The following is a 22245-nucleotide window of genomic DNA, read 5'->3' on the forward strand; positions in this document are numbered from 1 at the left end:
TTATTTCTTGCGCTCTCTCATTCACAAGTTGTGTCTATCTCTGATTATGGATGGTGGAATTTCAGTGTACCTGCAAAGTGAAAGTGTGCAATGTGTTCCTTTTTAAAAAAATCTTGAATCTTCTGACATTATTCGGTAACAGTAAAGTTACAAAGAATAAAAAAGAAAAAAAAATCAGATTACTTAATACAACTGTAAGTTTCTTGAAGTCAGTTATAACTTCATGAATACATATCCTTCTGCAGGACTTAGTGCTTCCAGTCATGTGAAAACAGATCTTTAAAAAGAAGCATTTATACCCATATACTGGCATTCAGTGTTTGCTAGCCACATTTTCTTGCAATAGATTCCTGTATCTACTTCCTAAGATCACTAAACAAGCTATGATTTATGCTAGCGTACTGAATTACGTTAAAAAACAAAAGTGTATTATTTCATGAATTGAAGAATTAAAAGCTTGTATTGTGCAAAATTCCATCTTTGGATGCACTTTGCAAAGTTTTGGTCTTAGAAATGAATAAACTCAAAAAGCCTAAAGTGAGAACCACATCCATGCAGAGAATATTCTTAAGCACTTAATTTTGGCTGTTGTGATTTCATCACTGCATAGCAACACGTGTTTTTCTTTTAATTTTTATTTCTCTTCTTGATTCAATTTTTGTTCATTTTATTCTCTGAAAATTCGGTGGTATGCTTTACAGTGTTGTGGCTAGTTTGAGCTTGCTAAGTGTTAGTGCAACTTAAGTTTGCTTGGAACAAATGGGGACTGGATGGGAAGAAGGATTATGAGGTATACCTTTAATTTAAGCCATTTATGTAGTACTGAAGCCAGTTAATTTGTTAATGTGTTTGTAATATTTTGCTTACATGCCATCTTTTTCATGTGTCTAGTCTGAGCTGTGTTCAGTCAGCCTGGTATACACCATATCCTTGAATCTTGCAAATATCATCAAAAACTTGTTCTATCTGATATTTCAAATTATGATTTATTTTGCAGATACGTATGTTAAATTAACACTCCTGAACTCCATGGGGCAAGAGATGTCCAAATGCAAAACTTCAATCCGACGAGGACAGCCAAATCCAGTGTACAAAGAAACCTTTGTTTTCCAAGTGGCGCTGTTTCAGCTCTCGGATGTAACGCTCATACTGTCTGTATATAACAAGCGCAGCATGAAACGGAAAGAGATGATCGGCTGGATATCCTTAGGTCTCAACAGCTCAGGAGAAGATGAACTCAACCACTGGACTGAAATGAAAGAATCTAAAGGACAGCAAGTATGTAGATGGCATACTTTACTAGAATCTTAATGAACAGTTCAAAGTGCAGTCGTGGTTTTAAGGGATCTTTGCCTTTCGAGATGATGATCATTTCACGTCACAGTCTGCAGATTTGGCGCGGAAGTGAAAAATGAAAATTGAGATCAACATTCCATCTTAAAGAGTGCACAACCTGCAGAACAATGGGATTTAATGTATAATCTTCACTTAGTATCAAACACTTCCTTGGTGTCAGAGGAGCCTTGCTGTATGCAAGTATGTTAGCAGTCCCTCCCCCATCCACCTGATGCTGTATTTGTTTGGATTTGTTTTGTGTTTTTCAATTCAGTAACATTTTATGTGAACTTTTCCAAATTGATGCAAGCTCCTTATTGTGTACTTTTTGTAATGCTCTAAATACTGTAGCTTCTGACCTGCCTGCAATCAGACTAAGGGTCAATAATTTGCACTATGAGAAAAAGTTGATGATCTGTAAAGCAAAAAACAAACAAACACCAATACCAAACAGGGAAAAAAGAACCCACACCAGGGGCGAAGAACATTTGGTAATACAGCATATATGAATGCAGTGTTGTTTTACACTGAGTTTCTTTCCAGGAGCTGAGTACAATTAAGTTTTCATTTTTGATATGCAGTTGGTTTGAAAAATACTAGCATTTGGGCGTCAGGTGAACTTTGACATAAATGTTTCTTCAATATGTGACAGGAACGAGCTCTATATATGGCATAAATTGGGTTTTTCCCCTTTGCCTGTACTTCTGCCTAATCCAAAGGGACCAGATCAGTAGTTTGGTCCCTTCCAAATCTCCTTAGACAGGTTGTACTGTAAAACTATGTAACTTTCTGTTGAAAGCACCTCCTGTGTTCATGTATTCCAATGTAGGAAGCTCATACAGCATGATTTTACTAAAATATTTTTGTGTTGAACAAACCGATATGGGTTTCTTTAAAATATCAGCAGTTAGAAGCTAGCTTTGAAAGACTGAAGATTGCAGCAGCAGCTGAACAATGCAGAACAAATGAAAAATATTATGACTTTGGTTAAAACAGATCCATTTGAAACTCTTCTGAGCTGTTTTAGGGACTACTCAATGCTGTTTGTGGAAGTGCAGAGCAGACCAGGAGTTTGCCTTTCTTCTTAGAGAAGACAGCATTAATGAGTTTTTGGGTCTTTGTTTTTCTTTTTTAGTGATTTGCCAACTATTGAATGAATTTTCATGCCCAAAAAAGAAATTTTCATTGTTTACGTTCAGGTTGGGAGGCACAGCTTTCTAACAACACAGTTGAGAAGCCACAGTATCACAAGGAAGTTTCTCTATCAGATAAACACTTCTGGCTTCCACTGAAATTAGGAAAATGACTGTGCGCCCAAGACTCCAGTTTGTTCCAAATATTTTAGAGGGAATCACACTAATTGTCTAATTGCTGAAACTAATTCAGATTAGTGAAATTGTCGATTATTGAGTAATTATTGTTTTTAAAAGCTTCCCAATTCAAATATTCTAGTTGCCTGTAGCAATGTTTCATTTGCTTTTATTACCACACAGAAAGTAAGCATATTTGTTGTTCTTATAAATGATGTTGATGTCTTACTAGTATGAAACCTCACGGACTGTTTTAACATGTGGTAGGTAGAAGAGTGAAGTTTAGGATTTTGTTGAGAGAATTAGTGGTAGCCCAGAGCGTTCTGATAAGGACTTTTTTTTTTAAAGTTGAATTTGTTTATAATACCTTTGAACAATCCTGGCTTTAGGATATACAGTCGAGCATAGTGAGATTGGAGACAGCAACTATAGTATAAGATATTTCATGTGGTTCTCAAACTCTCACACCAGTTAACAATTTCACTAGGGCCTTTCTAAGGGTATTGTAATACCACTTAGTTTATTTGGTGCCTTCTGATGGGTTTATTTGCAGTGGCAGGTTTTCTGGTTTTAAAGATTTAAGATTTAAATATTAGCAGGTCTTTTTTTGTTGTTGTTTTTTTAATCTTATATTGCGCTGCTGCTTCATTTATGGAAGATTTATTTACTACGTAGAAACAATCCAAAAACTCTTTAACGTGGAAAGATCTTGCAGTGCTACAATACAGTTTGTTTCTTCTAGTCCTTGTTGTTCCTCAATTTGTGAAGTGCAGTGTTGAGTGTAGCCTTTAATTAAAAAAAAAAAAATGTTAATTTTATGTGCATAAGGAAATTGCTCAGATTTTTCCCAATCCTGTTCTCTTTCCTACAATACAAATTCTGACTTAAAAGCTGTTCAAAAGCAATTTTTCAGTGGACATGGAACCATTTTCACTCATTCTGTTTGTGGATATTCTGATGCTTTTTTTCTTGAAGCTGAAATGTGTCTCTTAATTATTGTCTCTTTGAACAGGTTTTGCTTTGTAAAATAATGTACAGTATTTAACAGCAGAAACGGAAGAAGTTAATTCTAATGGAGGATATATTTAAAGTTGCCACTGAACAAATGAAGAAGTCAGTTTGCAAGGTGCAGCATATGGCCTCTTACAGAATCCAAACTAAACCAGCTATGTCATGACTTCAGTTTCTGTTTGTAGGTTGCACTGTTTCAGTTTTACATGCAGCAGTCAGATTTCTAAGACACTGAAACCTCAATTTAGACACAGCAGAGATTTATAGTAATCTCTGTTGGACACGTTTGGGAAAAGGAATCTCCTTCCACATTATGTGACTCTTCCCATGGTATCTAGTTCCAGTTTTTGCTTCACAGAGGAAAGTTTGGCTAATTTGGGTTTATTCAGTGAAGGCTGGAAACTGTAAAGAATGGAAATGAATATATAATTTTCAGGTGGTAGAATATTGATTTTCTGTGTAAAACCAGTCACAGCAATAATTGGATTCACCCTGGCATTTTTACAAATTAGTTACAGTATCAGTGCTGTCACCTTGTTCTTTCTTCATAGATGCCATTCTTATGCTTTGTTCATAATTTTGTTCATCTGGTTGTTTTAAGTGAATCAATATTTTCCCATTTGAAATCTGCCTTGGATATGTAAGACCCTGCATAGGGGTTTATTCATATACTGTGTTTTTGTGCATTCAGATAAGTCTCAAGTGTGGAAGAGAATTTCTAAAGAACAAAGTGTTCAAAACAAATTGGAAACGGGCATTTGTGTTTTTCTCAGATTTGTCTGTGTTCTTCATAGCTTTTTCTTGCTTATCTTTATTCAAAAGTACAACTGGTACTTGGAAGAATTTACCAAATTGTCTAATTGCTTTTCTGTTTGTCAATATACTACACAGAGATGAAAACTCTTGAATGGAATGTTTCCTGCCAGCAACAGTTTAAGTGTAGAATAGTGAAGTTTTTACAGGCTCTATTCTTGAAAATATTCCATCCTTTTTGCATATAATCTAATTGTTTTGATGTTAAGAACATTTCACATAGATCTTCTCAAAGGTAAATTCTTCCTGAAGATAATAAATATGGAAGGAGATGGGTTAGTTCCTTTCACAATCTGCGGTACGGGCAAGATTGCAATCTGTACAGAAGCATGAAATCACTGTTCAGAAGGATGAGAGAGGACTTGCAGTCCCTGTAGGACATTGCTGTCTCCCACATATTCGGACGCATGGAGTAAGCAGAGCCGTGCTTTCACTCCCAACTCAGCGGGTAGCGCTGGTGAGATTCAGAGGTTGGTACCTGTGGTGCTGCTTCAGGCAGCCACGCTGTAACTACACATTGAGTCCGACAGCAAAGGCAGGAGCCGGGCAAGGTGTAAGTTCTGCTATTGGAGAAACGTGATGTAATTTTTCAATCCAGTTATATTTACAATCCTCTAATCTAATTAATAATTAGATTACAAAATAACGTGAGCCTTTAGGGTTAATGTATTTGCTTTTATTGGAGGGAAAGGTTATTTATCAATGTAGAGAATACTGAAGCTGAAAACTGTTTGGGTTTGGTTTTTTTTTTTTTTTTTTGTCATTTGCTGTAGGAAATATTTTCACCTGTAAATTCTTGCAACTGTTCTGATGCAAACACAGTGCTTTTTTGCAGTTTTGAAGCAATGTTTTTGTTGTATAAAAGTTGTTTGAGCTACTGATTTATTCTCTTTACTCCCCAATGATTTGCTCCTGCTTCAAGCACCTTGAGAAGCTGTCCGTGGCAGTCAGTGGAGCTTAGAAGTCAAGGGCACTCTTACCATAACGTAATAGTGCAAAATCCTGTCCAACTCTCTAAGTTTTCTGAAATGTAAATCATCAGTTCTAATATGATGAAGCAGAAGATAAGGCAAAAATTTTTTTTCATGGAGACTTTCTAATGTATGAATTGAATACTGATTGCACTTAACATATATGAATTCTAACAAAAAGTCTGTGCTAAAATAAGAGAATGATGTTTGATGGGAAACTTCTTGGCCTGAGCTGTTCCAGCTTGAAACTAACGGCACAATGCTTTTTCACTTATCCAGGAGTTGTGCTGAGCCCTTATTCATCACACTTTTCTGTATGCAAAAAAAAATGCTATCTTGTCTAAAGCAGGCTTTAATATTACAGCTTGTCAGTTGCAAGGCAGATTGACTTCATCCTTAAGCTGAATACTCAGTAGCAATTCAACATTCATTTAATTCTCTCACAGATGTGCGTGTATACCTGCCACTAACATCAGTGAGAGGAACCTATGGGATCATCAGGAGAGAAGACCTGACCCTGAAAGTGTTACATGTGACATGATCAGTAGATTAGAGAAGTGATACAGCATGGCACCTGCAGCACAGGCAGATGAGATTCCAGTGATGAATAATGTAAGAAAAACAAATATGAAGGTACCACCACAAATTCATTATTAAGCCCTTTACATATCTCTTATTTTTGTTTCTTCTTTTCCTATGGATGTGGAATATCTTAAAAACTTACAAGTAAAAACATTAAAGCAATCACCAAACATCTTGATTGCTTGCGCTGGAATATTCAGCAAAGTTTATTGTTAGAACAAGCTGTCAATAATTTTCTATTTTGTTGGTCTACTTAATGAGTAGCCAGATCTTGTAGTTTATCACAGCTGTGTTTCAGACTACTTTGTTCTGGTAGTAATTTTTGAGGGGAAAGTCACTGGAGCATTTGTTTCAGTGAAATGATGCCTGATGAAGAGACGTCATCTGAGAGTGAAAGCATTAAAATAAGAAATGGCTTCACACAGTGGTAGACTCCAATTCCACCTGTGGAGCCTTGTGGTCCTTGGAGGGCCCTTCTTATAGAAAGTGTCACGTGCATTGTAGGAGCATATACATGCAAATCTGCACGTGCTGCTCTTTGTGGGATCCCCAGGGCTTTTAACCTAGCATATTTTACAGAAAAAAGAGAGTAGGTAAGTGTTTATGGGCATGGTGAGTACAAACTGGCCTACAGTGATGTGGATTAGTTTAGCCTTAAGAACTTACCACTGCCCCTCCTTAAGTTCAAGCAGGGTTTCTTCCTTTCTGCAGACTATGCAGAAATCTTCAGCACTTAATGTATTTGTTTGTGTTATGCCTACCTGAATATGGCACAACTGTTCTAATGTTAGCAAGCTTAGTGCATATTTGACATGGTGTGTCTGAACTAATAGTTGGTCTGACACTTGCTGGACCAGGCTTTGCTGTGCAGGGTTTTGCTTGTATAACATAGAATAAAATCTGTGTGGGGAGAAATAGGCCAGGATTTAGGGAAGTGGATAGTATTGCTGCTTTAGGAATGAAGACCAAGAAACAGCTATCCCCAGGGAGTGGGCAGTCATTCGCTTCTTGGAAGCATCTGTTAGAAGAGCTGGTACAGTCCTGCCAAAAGCTGCCCATCTCTGAGGATAACGCTCAGGAGAGCAGAAGCAGTAATGCCATGCTACATGGAATACCTCGTGGACATTCAGGGATGTAATTGATGTCATCCTTTTTCTCTTATATATGAGGAGTCTTGCCCATTGTATCAAGTTAATTCCTTTGCTGCATTTTGCAAATTCGATGGGCAGTCACTGCATGCCTGGGGTTTAAAATAGATTGCTTTATAACTTTTAATTCATTTTCAAAGCATGATTTTGAATTTTCAGGATTAACCAGAAGCATTATCATAGCTTTAAGATGTAAGGTAATTTATTGGCCGTAATGCAAGCAAAGGGCAGAGCTTTGAACAAGTTTTGATAGGAAATTTTGCAAATGGCTTATTGTGACATTTTAAGAAAATTTCTAAGCAGTTGAATGTATTAGGGAATATTTACAAAAAAAAAAAAAGAAAAAAAAAAAAAAAAAAAAGGAAATAGAGCGATGATCTTTTTTTACTACACAGCTAATTTGCTGTCCTTTCCAGTAAACCACAAGGTTCATTAGTGCTCCGTACTGTTTTGTTTATGGTGATAACTGTTTTTAATGTGATTTTCCTGACAAAGTGTAATTAGTGAAACCTTTTATTCAATTTTTCCCTTTCTTTGCTTTTCTAAGGAGAAATTTCTCCTTAAATAGTATATATACTTTCTTACAGAGCTTTCTTACCTATTTTTCTATAAGACGATTTAACAATCTGAAATTAAATGCTCTATGAGCAAGCTATATCACTGTTACACAATCTAAAGTGCTAATATAATGACTAAGGGCCTGAACCTACTGCCTTTCACTCAGGTTTTGGTTTAACCACACTTCTTTCACATTGTGTAGTACCTTTCCCCAAAAGCAGCTCCATCTATTTCTCTGGGGTGACTCAGAGAAAGGTACTATTAACATGAGTAAAATGGTGGTAAAACTGAGCCTCCTCTCCCTTCTTAGTGGGACATCTGTCGTGAGTAAAGGCTGCTGGCTCTGCCCCAAAAATGTAGTTATAGATTATAGTTCCCTTGATCTTCAGTAATTTTGAACGTGTTTTCTGGTGACTATAAGCTAATAACTGATTGTAGTGAAACAAATAGTGAATTGTGCTGTTGTCAGTGAGGTTATTAAAATGTGCTTCACATTTTAATTCATTCACTGGGATATAAGGAGTTGGGTTTGCGAAGCATTATATTACATAGAGATAGCACACATTCACCACATTTTTAATAAGTGTATGAAATGAACAGTATGTAGCATTTTCTTGCATACTTTTATACTGCCTGTACGCCACCGATGCACTCGGTGCCTTGTTTCTTATGAGACCAATATGTAGAGAAACTGATGTATCACGTGTAAGCAATGTTACTGCAACCCAAGAGCTCTGATTATCCCTAGGACAGGAGGTTTCCAATAGCGGTACAGTTTGACACAGTGCATTTCCTTGAGATTTAGGCTTTCCCCTTTCCTCCCTCATCCCTCCTTTCCAGAAACCTCCTCACACGACTGTTCATCCCCAGCTGATTCCTGTGTCTGATGTAAGTCACATGGTGTTAACCAAAGAACCAAGGCTGTTTCTAATTCTTCGGACAAACAATGTTTTGACTCACCATTATTTAAAGACAGAAATGACATAAGACATCTTTTTGAATAAATACAAAATGAGCTTCTGTAAATGTGACTCACAGCTGAGAATTTGATACCTCTTTTCTGACTGGTTGTGCATTATTGTATCAGTAGCAATGTGCTCGATTTCTATTTGTTTGTGTTTTTTAATCAAAGCCGCATCACAAAAACATAAGTCAGCGCTGTCAAACGAGCTTATTTTACTCATTTTATACATAGATCTGAAGTGTGCAATTTTGAGAACAGACTCAGCTTTTGTCTGAAGTCCTGGTGTTGTACAGTAACTGTCTAGCATTTACTGGTCGTACGGAAGCAGACTCAAGCTGCATTATATGTACATTTCCTACCGGTGTCCTCGTCATTGGATAATTTATGTAATAGAACATGGTTTTCAACTAATGTTTCAACTTGAATTTCCTTGAAATTCAGAGCATGTGTAGCCTTAAACATTGAAGACACCAAGCACAGTTTTAAAGGGAAGAGGTTATATTTGCAAGTCCTGTTTAGCACAGAAATGCAAGAATTATTTTTATATGTCAATCAAAGATCATAGAAAATGGGTATTATGCAGTTGTGTTACCAACCATGCTCCTAATTATATGCTTTTATAAAAAGCACTTTGGCTGAACTTTTTAGACATGAAACATCAGTGCTCATTTTCCTTTTTGAATTTGCTGATTTAGTTGTTGTGCTTTCATTTCTGTACAGAATCTTGGAGTCTGTGTTTTCTCTGCTTTCAGGATTCTCAAGCTTCTTTTCCTACTCTGTATTTTTAAGTTGAATAAGCAGTAATTACAATTCTACAATTCTTTTTTTTTTTTTTTTTTTAATTTATTTTGATAGTAACATCAAGTGAATGACTGTTTTCAACTGTTTACGTAGCTTATTAAATTCTTAAGACTTTGTTTGAATCTGTCATTATAACCCAGATGAAGACATTCCTTTCATGGCATCTCAGTCCACAGCAGGTAAAAATGGAGTTCTGGCAATGAGTGTGTGGATCTGCATATTGGGTGTCAAATAGCAAATCCCTGGAAGGATTTATAATTACGTGTCACACTGTATCTACAGCATCTCCAGTCGTGTGATGTCAGATACTTCTTGTTTTCTTTATTATTAACTAGCAAAAAAACGACTTTTATCATTTTGTGCTAGTGTATATTCAACTTGAGGGTTTCCAGTGTGCAAGATCAGTTAGTGTTTTCAGCATTCTTTCTGTAAAAAAATAAAACTTAAAAAAAAAAATTAATAATAACTACAAAGCTGGTCTTTCAACGTATGCATTCCACTACTATTCTGATTTTGGCAAGAGGCAAAATGTCACCAGCCATTTGTCATTGTATTTACCTGTACAGCACAGGTAACTTTAATTCCGTGTTGGTCTGATGAAAACATGCTATGGTATACTTTCAGACTGTGGACTTGTCACATTAAAATAGTCATTTTGCATACCTGAAGCTTTGTAGCTGCCATTTTCTATTTTGTTTGCTCTCTCTCTGTTTGCACTGATTACTCTGTGAAATGCATTTCTGTCAGTTTGGGGACAGGAATGATATCCTTTGGTTAATTCAAAATATTTTCTGTGTGTGGAATCAGCTTTTTGCATGTCGACTTAATTCCTGGAAAGTATTTGAGAAAAGCAAAAAATATTTTTAAAACTCCTTTGGAATTCATTAGATCTTAAACACACAAAATAGGCTTCATTTTTTAGGAGATAGTAACATTTTGTCAAGTATTGGAACTGATGTCTGCATTAGAAGAAAAACTTAAGTTTTGCCTCTGTTTCCCAATTTCCTAAGTTTCCCCAATTCCTATCCATTTCTCAGTCTTTATTGGTGTCATGGATCTTCTACTTGGAAAATTTTAGATTAACCAGTGTGGTAATGTTCTGACAAACACGATGTGTATACTGGCAAATAAAGACATGCTCAGGTGACAATTCTGACTGACTTTGGAAATTGGCTTTACACAGTTCTCTTCTGGGGTTATATATGATTCTTTGTCCTTCCTTGTCCCACATGTATTTCTCAGGAACAGTCACAACTAAAATGCTTCCACATTCTGCAGAAGTAGGCTGAAATACTGGAAGTTAAACATAAAGAAGCACTTTCCATAAGTAACAGTTATAATGTCATTGTGAACCAGCTGAGATCTTCTATTCTACTTCTACTACTTCTATACTACTCTGATATTTGTGTTATCTGTTAGAAAAAAGTTTTCTGGGCTCTTATGGCAGTTCTGCTTTACAGTGTGCCCAGATGCCTGGATATATATGTATATTAATATGTATTAGCAGACATCCCTATCCTAAAACTAGGAAGACTTGGGATAAAGAGTTTGTATTGTTTCTTCCCATTTCTGCAGATGAAAGGAGCATAGCCCAGTGAATCATCTGGATCCACCCTTGTCATCTGTGCACATCCTAGGACTTCTACAAACTGGATGATGTGGCACTTGCTAGTTTTAAGGTTGGCATTTTCAAAAGGCAATATACTTAAAAATAACTTGCCATTCCATATGGCAACTGGTGCATATTTGATAGTTAAGAAACTTCAAGAAGAGCACTTAATGTGTGTCCGTTTTCTTTAGTCAATGTCATAAGTATTTGATAACTCTTGTCAATATGGGAAAAAAATGGTACAAGACCTACTAAAACATGATTCATGTCAGCTATCAGATATTTCTTTAAAAACTGAGGATTTATGAAACTGTGAAAACGTGGAAGAAATGAAAGGAATATGTAGTCAATATGGTAATAGTTGTTCACCGTTTCTGAACAGCAATGTTCTATCCAAAAATCACAACCTAAAAGAGTTAATATACATTATGTATCAAATCCAGCTTGAGCTCCATGTGCGGCACCTTTTAGTCACCTATGTTCCACACAGGTAGCTGAACAGAATTAGGTTAATGCTCATAGTTCCTAAATAGCTTGTTGTGCAGGGGCACATGTTTCAGAGCCAAACTGCATCATTTCTATGCAGATGTACCTTCACTTGTCAAAGGCTCTCTCTGAATAGTTGTCTTCATACAGCAAATTCCGCATTAGGTATTATTTGAGAATCTCTTTGAAGTCACTAGCTACTCGTTTCCCAAAGCTCCTGTGGGAAAGGGCCGTCTCTCATTTTCCTGCTGAAATCTGTAACCTGCATTTTCTCTTTGGTGTTGTTGTTTTTAGAGTCCAGCAGTGCGATTCTAATTTAGTGTTCAATTCACATTAGACGTGTGTTTTACTTGTAAATTTCCCTATTTTTCTTAAATCAATGAGAGCAATAGTAAGGCATTTAGTTACCTGCTTATCATTTTGAGTAGCTGCATTTCAGCGTAGGGGTTTTAAAAAGGCAGATTTGCTATTGGGAATAGTAAGGATAAAAGGAAGCAAGGAAGCCTAAAAATGTACAAATGAAATAAATTATCATCAAGTACGATCACACAAGAAATCACTTGGGGTTTAGATAAATGATTTATTATTAAATTCAAAACCTAATAGGTTTGTGTGTTCTGAGTGTAGTTTACAGTGGTTTGTTTTCCACTTAATTAGAAGCCTTACATTTCATCTTATTAATAATGAAAATTCTCTTGTCAAATAGTATAAAATCATGTTGAACTAATATGTATATTTTAGAGGCAGAATAAATCCCCCCCCCCCCAATTGCATTTCATTTTATTTCATTGCATTATGAAAAGTAAAAAAAAAAAAAGATATTCTGCTTTTAATTTTGCTAGGTCAAAATAAGGAAGCTCAATCTTTCATTCACGTTGGAGAAACTCCAGAGCTGTAATGACAATGATTCAATCTCTGTAGCCACTGTTTACAATTAAAGGTTAATTGTAAGCAGGAATCCAGAACACCAGGCCAATTCATCTCAATAAATAATGATATAAAGGATTTTAATCAGTAATTAAAACTGATCCTGTTGTACCAGTTCTGTTGCAGCAGTGTAACAGTTAAGAAAGGGAACAGGTGCCAATCTACCAAAGGAGATGAGGCTTGTATCTTGTTTAATTATTGGAGCTAGGAACACATTTTCCATCACGTCACAGCATTTGCACCTGCCTGTGCTGAGACTTAAAATACCAGTAGGCTAAAACACTGGCCACAAACCTTTGCTAATTAATGCTTTACCAGAAAACATCTGGTATTCTTAGGAATACAGGAGATACAGAGCATAGGGACCGCTCATATTTATTAAAAGAGAAAAAGCAACCAACCGTTCAACAGAGCTCCAAAGCAGTCAGCCAGGTTAAGGTCATGAAAGCGCACCCAGATCTAAGTCCTGGGGTCAAATCATCACACCAGCTTGTTGCAGCTTTCTGAGACTCTAAAACACGTAGGAGCATACGTGTCAGGCCAACAGGCTAGGGAACAGCACTAACCATTCAGCCTTCACCATCTGCTCCATGTACAGCCGAGCTGACAAACGTGATGAGGTAGTTCTATATGTTTCCTTATTTCCAAGCACATGGTTTCTCTACTGGACTACACAGAAGTTACGCCAGCAGACACAGACTACTGCTATTGACAAAACTGGTTTTATATTGTGAAGTAGCAGCACTTGTTGGGAAATAGCAATCGGGCTGTTTCCAGCCTCTTGAACACACCTTTAAATAAAACAGCATGAGGGCAAAGTGCTATGTGTTGGTCTAAGCACGGGGCAAGAAAGTGGGAGTTGCATTTAATTTCCTATTTGATACAGACTGGTTTTGTAGCCTCAGCTGAGACCCTTATTTTGGCCCTTCTTGGGCCAAAATGCTTCTTGTCCCTTGCTTTCGTTCCCAAAATTCCAGTTTTCTTCCATGTCACTGATAAATCCAGGCACTGAATGACCTGCTATCGTATGAAATTCATCTGTAGGGGTGATGTGCAGCTTCTGCTAAAAGACAGCATCTCTAAAGCGTGTCTTCTAAAGAAATTGTAGCATGTGGTATTATATGTTGAAGAATGCTTTTCTGTTTGAAGGTACCAAAGATAATGCTGAATACTTGGGTTGTGTGGTCTCTTTGGGATTCTCACTACCAGCAAGAGCTGCTGAAGGTTCGGGATGAACCTATCAAGATCGTAAAGTGCAGTTTTCAGTCCACCTGTATGACTGCATTGAGTGTGGAGGAGTGCTGGTGCAAGCACAGGGAGGGGAGAGAGAGCATAGGGAAGGGTCAGCACTTGGCTAAATATGGCTCTGAAACCACCAATTGAAAAAATCTAGGGATATGGAGGCACTTTACATTGATGACTGTTGCCTGAAAGGAATGTATCCAACCTTTTCTCATCTTATTTTTAAAAAAAATCTTGCCGAACTTGTTGAAAATTAAATCCTAGGGGCAGACAGAACTGATTCCAAATAAGTTTGGAACATCACAGAGTGTTGTCTTGAAATTGCTACTTAGTTGAGGTATAACTCATCCTTTCAGAAAAATCAATTAAATTAGAAAATACATGGGAATGCCATCATTTAAAATGATGTACTGTCAATGTTGAGTTGGAGGTTCTCCTGAATCTCCAATAACAATCCCTCTTGTTTTCTTCCTTCTGCCCCCAGAATAGAGGTCTCACAGCAGGACTCGTGTGGAGCCCCAGGTTGACCTGAGGGCACTGTGCACAGTGGGCTTCTCCCTGTGCCCAGGCCCCAGGAGAGCCCTGTGAGAGGGAGGGTGCTGGTGCATGGACCCACATGGGAGCACCAGCAAGCTGAGAGGTGGTGATTGCTGAAGGCAAGTCTGAAGCAGGCACTTGTGGGCAAATGTGCTGGTAACTCACCCATCGCACATCTTGCACGCTGATCTGCTCCTCAGCTTCCTTTCTGGTTGTTCCAGAATTGGATGGATTTTCCAGATGGATTGATCCACCCTTAGGTAAGTGATTCACTGCCAGAAATATTTCAAAGAATTGTTCTTCCCTTAGCGCCCATCCCACCCTCTCTAATTATGCGTAACGTCTCGCTGAAAGCCTTCTCAAAATGTAGACATGCCACATAACATCTATTAGATTGAGAGCCTGAAGACCAGAATACACTTAGACTGTTCACTGTCATTCTGGGCAATCCAAATTAAATATCCCTGGAAAATGCTGCATTCAGAAGAACAAAAGCTGTAGAATGATTCAACAAGTTCACAGTCTATATAACCATTGTGAGACAAATGTTTCTGCCTTGTACTAAGGATGGAAATGTTCTTCTTTACATGAGGGTGGATTTTGAAGCTGTGAACCCAGTGCAGTGGTTTGTACTCAGACCTTCAGCCTTTGTTGTCTCTGGTGATGCTCTTTGTCAATGGATTTCTCAGTAGGTCACTGCGTATAACTGGTTCAGACACAAGGTGGAGTTATGTTTTTCACTTCAGTGGTTCCTTTTGCAATTGTGTATTGAGGCACTTTACAAGAACTACCTTGTACCTTGTAGGTTAGGTAGCCCTGCACTGATGGCCTTATGCCATCCGTGAGCAAAGCTGGTGTGACGCTGAAGCCTACAGAGCTGTAAGCAACTCAGGCCATTGCTGAGAGCAGTTCAAAGGAGGAGACAAATACATCGCTCCTAATTTAATGGGAGAACTTCTAGGAAGACAGTTTCTGAGCTGGAATTTGGCCAGCATTGAGGTTAAAGAGCTGTCTCTTATATCTCTTATAAAATGTTTTATAGGATCTTTACTGAATGCAAACAATTCTGATTGCGGTTTCATCTCTTCTGCAATGGGGAAGCAGCAAATGCTTGATTCTCTCCAGGAATATACCAGGCTGCCTACTACCTGGCTGGGCACTGAAAAACACACACCCGAAACACCAGGAGCATTTTCTGCACAGCCACGACCTCAGTGTGGCTGACCTGTAGGAGGAGTAGCTGCCTCATTTATTAACCCTCATGTGGAGGCCAAGAAACAGCTGCTGAGCAAGTAAAGAAATCCTTAACGAACTGAGGTGAACTACACTGAATTCAAATCTGTTGGGTTTTTCATCCTTTTTTTTTTTTTTTTTTAATTTAAAAAATTTTTTGGAGAAAAATTTAATTTGAATGGCAGGGGATGCGTACCTCCTGGCATGCAGATGGGGCTGCATGCTGCAGGATGATCGTGGCCATGCTGCTCACACCCATGTGCAGAGCTGCCCAGGTGACACAGGTAAACCTGCTTCTGCTGCCTGGTTCCCTGGGAGCAGAACCCAGATCTACAATCTGCACTCACATTTAGATACATCATCTTGGGCTTTACTGATTACTTCCTTCATACAGGTATATATGAGAAATAAGAGATATTCTGTATTGCCTGGATCAGATCTGGAGAGAAAAAAACACAGCTGTTTAAAAACATATACACTATATAAACTGAGTAAGAAACTTGCTTTAGTGCCCGGACTGACTCCTGAAATTCCCCAATGCCTTTCCTGTGTACAGACAGAGAGCAGAACCTGGGCAAGTGGTTGATTTTTTCAAGATGACACAGACTTGGAATCCAGCAAAGTCATACTCCTGATTTATATTTTATTTTTGGTACTTATCCTTCACTCTTGGAATAATTCTGCTTTCAGAATAATTTCAGACAACAAATGCAGCCTACAGTTTGACATACTGTGACCCACTCTGGCTCCCAGAACCATTTCTCCTACCAATTTATTTCTCAATTGTTGGCTGTGCTCTACCTTTTTTTTAACCCATTTTCTGCCCTTTGGATTATGAATTGCAACCTACATATTTTTCTTAAGAACCTCTTACTTCTGATTTACTGTGCTACCCTAAGCAAGGAAATTGTTCTCCCATTGCAATGGAGCTGTAAGAAGCCACTAACGCTTTTTGGGAGCAGAACCACACTCAGGAGGATCATATAATTTACTTTGTAATTGAACGATATATTCCTCAGCATCCAGATTTTTAGCTGTTGGGCTTTCTTTTTTGAGATGATGTACCCTGCAGAGGCTGATTTATTAAATACATGTGGGGTGTGTTTCCCCAGCTCATAATAATGAAATGCACAAGTCAATTATCAACAGCCAATGACCCTTCCAGCTCAGGGTGATTCCCAGTGGCCTTGTCCAGACCTCTCCCAGGCCTGCAATAGGATTTTGGCTCCACTCCTGGCTGTCCCCAGGTTGGGCTGATGCCTCTCAGTGCCACGCTGTATCCCTCTGGGTTTGTTTCCCTTTGTGCTGACCGGTCCTCAATTTGCTAATATTTTGATATTGCATGAAAACAGTCAATAATTTGAGTTGTACGATATTAGCTGCTCTATAATACCGCATGTTATCACTTCTATGATTGCTATATACCTTATCAATGGTATCACAGTAAGAATTGCCTTGGTTAAAGAAGAATGAATTCTGATAGAACCAGAATTGGATTCAGCATGCAACAATTCAACACCACGCATCATCCTGCTTGCCCTGAAAGACTCTTAGGACAGATGGAGGCCAAAGTCATGGACTCAGTGAACACCATGGATGGCCCATAGACTACAGGGACGATATTTCTACGTGTATATCACAAAGCAGGAAAGGTGATGGTAATTTTGGGAATGCATGGAAAAGTATGGAACCTGCACAATCCCGCTGTGCTGCTGTACTGTCTGAAACAGTCTGACTCCATGCTAGAGTCCCGTTTGCTTCATCTCAGTTTGGAGTGATTAAATAGGAGTTTGCAAAGGTAATGATCTTTAATCTTATTTAATCTGAAGGCATTGTCTAAGCAGAACTGAGCTGCAAAGGAATTCCATGTGAAAGATGCAAGTGTGAGAGACGCAAATTTCATTGCTCTTGTCTACCTAGATTTACATTGCCAAACAAAACCCCAAAAGTAACATGAGAGAGCACTGGAGCCTTTGAACGTGTGCATTACAAGGGATGCAGAGAATGCGTTTATGATTCAAAATCTTAAACAGCTGAGAAATAAATATGCTAAGTAGACGATTCTGTTTGCAGATGGTAATGCTGCCAAGATGTCTCTGCTCAGCTGTCTGATCCTTCAGTGCCTGCTTTCCTGGTTCCTGGGGTCCCTGATTAAGAACTACAAGGTGAGGAGGCTCAGTGTGGTTACCTTTGCACACCTGGGAGGGCAGCTTGGTGGCTGAGCACAGATACTGGAGGCTGCATCCAACACAATGTCAGGGGATTGGGAAAAAAGTAAAAAACAAAAAAAAAAAAACCAAAAACAAAAGGGCCCTGCCACCACCATCCACCCTTCACACATACGTCAGAGCTGCTGTGTGGCACGGATGGGAGAAGTTTATTTTGCAATGAGAGGGGTTAGCATTCTGCTAAGGGCTTCTGCAAAGACTGGATCCAATTTTCAGAGCCTGTTGCCAATATTTGTGAGTCATTTCCTTGGAATCCTACCTTTGGTGTTTATTTCCCTTAGAAGGAAACTTGTAAAAGAATAATAATAGCACTCATTCTTCATGGAAAGCAGCGCGGGCTGAGCAGCAGACAGCTTGCTCTTTGTTCTCAAACACTTCTTGTTTGTGCTGTTTACCTTCTTCAGTGTGCAGAAAGTGAAGAAGGTGATACAATTAAGCTCCACAGACACTCAATTCGTGATGCCAGAAGGCAGTGCAGCCAGGAGGCAGCCTTCCTTGGCACCTCTCTGAAAGAAGGAAAGCTGCTCTGGGGCTGGGGAAGCCCCCGTGTATGACACTGGGCTCTGCTGCCTCAGCCCAGCCTGAAGCTGTCAGCTCTTCTCTCCACCACCAGGCACCATAACTGCACCCAGCCCCTGTGCAGAGCCAAGTTGTCCCAAAGGTAACCCAGCAGAGGGGCTGTCACTGCAGCAGCAGGAGCAGCACTCACCACCAGGATGCTGAAGTGCTCTGCAGACCAAATGGAATATTTGGGGGAAGGTTCAACCTCTACAGCCACACCACCAATATCCGCCTCTGACACTGTGGGCCAACATTATAAGATAGAAGGCATTACTTTTGGAGCAGCCCTCATATAAGGAAAGCTCTTTCTATCAGTACACCATGGAAACCAGAAACAAAGAAAAACAACTGATAAGAAGTCAAATGATTTGTTTTCAGTTTTTTTCTCTGACAATATGCTTGCTAAGAAAATTGGGGAACCTCGACAAACTGGGGCCAAGAGACTCTGAAACATTCCTATGGGAAGAATCATAGAATCCATAGAGCTGGAAGGGACATCTGAAGGCCATCTAGACCAACTGCATTGCAATGAACAGGGACACCACAGCTAGATCAGGTTGCCTAGAATTCAACCTGTAAGAATTAAGAGAAAAAAACGTGGGAGTTAGGAATGTTAGAGAAGTATTTGCTTGGAATTCCATATTGAGAAAGAGACATCAGAGCATCTGGGCTCGTATCCTTGAAATTGGGATGGCAGAAATTGAAGACACTTTTGAAACACTTTCATGGGAAGGCCATATCTTGACACTGTTCCTGATGTCAAGTGAATTCCCTTTCAACAGAGCAGTAAGTCCTGCCCCTGAAGAAAAAAATAAAACCCAGTGGATTCCTTGAATTGCCCTGGAGTGAGGACTAGAAAGCACAGGCAAGAATGCTGGGGCTGGCACTGGTCTGTATCTCATCTGTACCTTAGGGGGTTGAGGAGCAGCACTACCTCTGCTGGTGCCCAGATGCTGTTCTGCCAGTTCAAAACCAGCATGACCCATGAGCTGGATGTTCCAGGTGCTTTCCCACCCACCACGGTGCTGGTCCTTGCTTTCAGAGCCCTGATGCAGGGATCGCCTCTGGCTCTCTGCTTCTGCTCACTGTGGTTAGGCCGCTGTGGTACACTGTGAGTCCCTGATCCCACAGCTTCGTTCACAGCACTGCTGTGACTCCACGTATACCCACATGAACAACGAGCATTTTAATCCAGGCCCTTTAATCTGCCAGCTCTGTGACTTCCTCCTCCTCAAAATTCTGGCACATCAAGGCACGCTGTCCATGTACTCCCAACATCTGCCTGCCATCCACTGCTACAATCAGAATCTGTCCTCTCTCCTCAGGACAAGAGCAGTCATCCCAAGTCCATTCTCCATCCTTGATGTCACAGACCAGCAGCATCATCCTAACAGGCATTTCATATTTGTTGGTTTCTTTTTTTTTCTAGAGGCATTCTGGATGTGCATAAAAAGCCCTTTTCACTGCCATCCCATCAGGCTTGTTATATGTGAATGGCATCATTACAGCTCCCTCATTAACATCACAATGGCTGCAAAGGAACACCCCAGCGAGTGGAGTAGAGCAGTGGCTGGGAGTAGTCCCACTGTGCAGTTGTGTGCTTGTGAAGCTGTGCACTGTGAAGTTCAACCTTGGGGCTGCTGTAATGTCTTGGCATGTCAGAATGGCAGCAGAGGTGGTGGCAGCGGGTGCTCACTGTGCTGCTGCAGCCATGTGAGGCACCCAAATGGCTTTCCAGAATGGGACAAAGGCCCAAGTGTTGGCCTTTCACTGTGATTTTGTGTGGCGAATGCATTGTATGCACCAATGTGAATCTTTCACCCTTTATTTCCAGTGGTGTTAATGGCAATGGAACAATGTGTGTGCTGTTCTGCACAGTCTCACTGAGTTGAATAGGATTTGGGATGGAGTCCCTCTATCGCCTACAATGACGTAACCCAAAGGGGATGGGTTGATGGGGGCACGATGGGCTCTGGCTCTGCTTGCAGCCCTGATCCCCACGTGCTTTGGCTGAAGCACTCAGAAGGGGCTGAGAGTTCAGCCCCTGGCCCAGCATCACCCTGGCGTCACTCTGACCTTCCCACATGGCCACAAGCAGCTGGAGACTGGCACTTCTGGAAGCCCAGTGGGCATATTGAGCCCTGGGGAAGGCTGCTGCTCTGCCCGTCTGCAATTCCTTGGCTACAAAATGGGGCTCCTTTTGTAGCCAAGTGGCTTTGCAGAGCATGCAGAGCATACCAGCTCGCTTTGGGATTTGGGCTTTATATTTTTTCCTCCTCGGGAAGCTCTGTTCTTTATGCCTTGTTTCTGTTCCATCTGAGCGCGTGGCAAATTCACAGGGCAGGCAGCTGTCAGCGGGAGGTGGCTGCCCCGCCTCGGTTCCTGCTGTGCACAGCAGAAGCAGCCCGGCTGCTCTCCAGGCTGTCCGGAGCAGCCTCTTCTTCAAGACAAATCAGCAGAGCTGTGGAGAGGGCACCCCAACACTTCCTTCCTCCCTTCCTTCCCTCCCGTGTGTCTTTTGAAGCACAGAAGCACCCACTGGCGATGAGACATGTAATAGAAGGCACAGCCAAAATTCTTGACTCTGATTTCATTCTCATAAAACAATCCCACAAAGGGATGCTGAACCCATCCAGAGGAGGTATCCTGACCTCTCCCTGGTGCAGCGATCAGCTGCCCCCAGCCCTTATTCCTAGAGGGCGAGTGCTGGATTTCAACGGCTCCCTGTGGGCAACTCCTTGCGCAGACTGAGGAGAGGAGCCCACGGGTGCTTCTAACGGCAGCAGAACCCTTTGGAACAAGAAACGCGGCCGCTCGGCGGCTCTCAGCAGCTCTCTTGGCCCCGCTTTCAGCCAACGGAGTCAGCCAGCGCTCTTCGTGCCAGCACTCCGCCGGGAACAGAAGGTGCGAGGGGTGCGAGGCCCACGCTGCGCACCGGAGCTGCTCATGGGCTCCCCATCCCCGCGTCCGCGGTTCTTCGCCCAAGGCACGGCCCGATGGCGGCAGATGCCGACGCTGCGTTCCCCCCTCTCACCGCGGTGCGTTTCCTGGAGCCGCCCGCGGGGTACTGCCACCTGCGCGGCCCCGTCCCGCCGCGGGGGGCCGAGAGGAGAAGGAAGAAGAAGAAGAAGAAGAGGAGGAGGAGGAGGAGGAGGAGGAGGAGGAGGAGGAGGAGGAGGGGAAGGGCCGCGCCCGGCTCATTGTTCCGCGGCCGCGCTCAGCCCTCGGCCCCGCGCGAAGTTCGCTCCGCAGCCGCCCCCGCCCCGCCCCGCCCGGGCCGCCCCCCCGGGGCCGCCAGCGGCGGCGCGGAGCCGCAGCCAATTTGGTGCCTGTGTTTTGCCTTGGAGGCAGAGCCAGCGCGGCCCGAGCGGGGCGAGTGGAAACAACTGCTGGAGTCTGTGCTCCTCTCCACTGGGAGGGAGGGAGGTTGGGAGGGAGGGAAGAAGGGAGGGAGGCAGAGAGGGAGGGAGGCAGAAAGGAAGAAAGAAACGCGATCCCCGCCGCTCCGCGCCCTCCCGCACGCCACAACACACGCACCCAACCCGCGTCCGTCGGTGCCGGCGCGCCGTGCCAGCCGCAGCGGCGGAGGATGGGCAGCGACTGAGCGGGTCCGCGCCGCCGGGTGAGCGCCGCCGGGGCCGGGCGGGGGCGGCGGAGCGGGGCTGGGAGCGGCGGGAGGGGGCTTGGGGCGTGCGTCTGTCTGACATCCGCCGGTAGGTGCCTGCCGCGGGGTCGGGGCGGCCAGGAGGAGGGGTGCCGGGGCGCTCACCGCGCTGCTTCCTTGCAGGAGCCGGCGCCCGCCATGACCCTGGTGCTGCCCATGCAGCGGCTGGGCCGCCCCAGCGCCGCCGAGGGAACCGCCGACCTCGCCGCCTACCGCGCCCTCTGGGAGCCGCCCGCCTGCGGCCGCCCCGGCCCCACCGCCCCCG

The 22245-nt window shown here is 41.8% G+C and overlaps 2 protein-coding genes across 2 annotated transcripts in view; both read left to right on the forward strand.

Annotated features, from left to right (window-relative positions):
- The window catches only part of SYT14 (synaptotagmin 14), a 65524-nt gene extending 64063 nt beyond the window's left edge, over positions 1 to 1461 (forward strand). Inside the window, exon 8 of the mRNA XM_042820979.1 lies at positions 998 to 1461. Coding sequence (XP_042676913.1) covers positions 998 to 1311 — 314 coding nt within the window. The 3' untranslated portion in view covers positions 1312 to 1461. The remainder of the gene's footprint in view (positions 1 to 997) is intronic.
- A 19851-nt stretch (positions 1462 to 21312) lies between these two features.
- Positions 21313 to 22245, forward strand: part of SERTAD4 (SERTA domain containing 4) — a 6957-nt gene continuing 6024 nt past the window's right edge. Inside the window, 2 exon segments of the mRNA XM_042819765.1 lie at positions 21313 to 21657; positions 21659 to 21938. Coding sequence (XP_042675699.1) covers positions 21313 to 21657; positions 21659 to 21938 — 625 coding nt within the window.

This window comes from Centrocercus urophasianus, unplaced genomic scaffold (genome assembly GCF_019232065.1).
Source record: "Centrocercus urophasianus isolate 14NV4802_14NV808 unplaced genomic scaffold, USGS_Curo_1.0 seq_10, whole genome shotgun sequence".
NCBI classification, from domain to species: domain Eukaryota; kingdom Metazoa; phylum Chordata; class Aves; order Galliformes; family Phasianidae; genus Centrocercus; species Centrocercus urophasianus.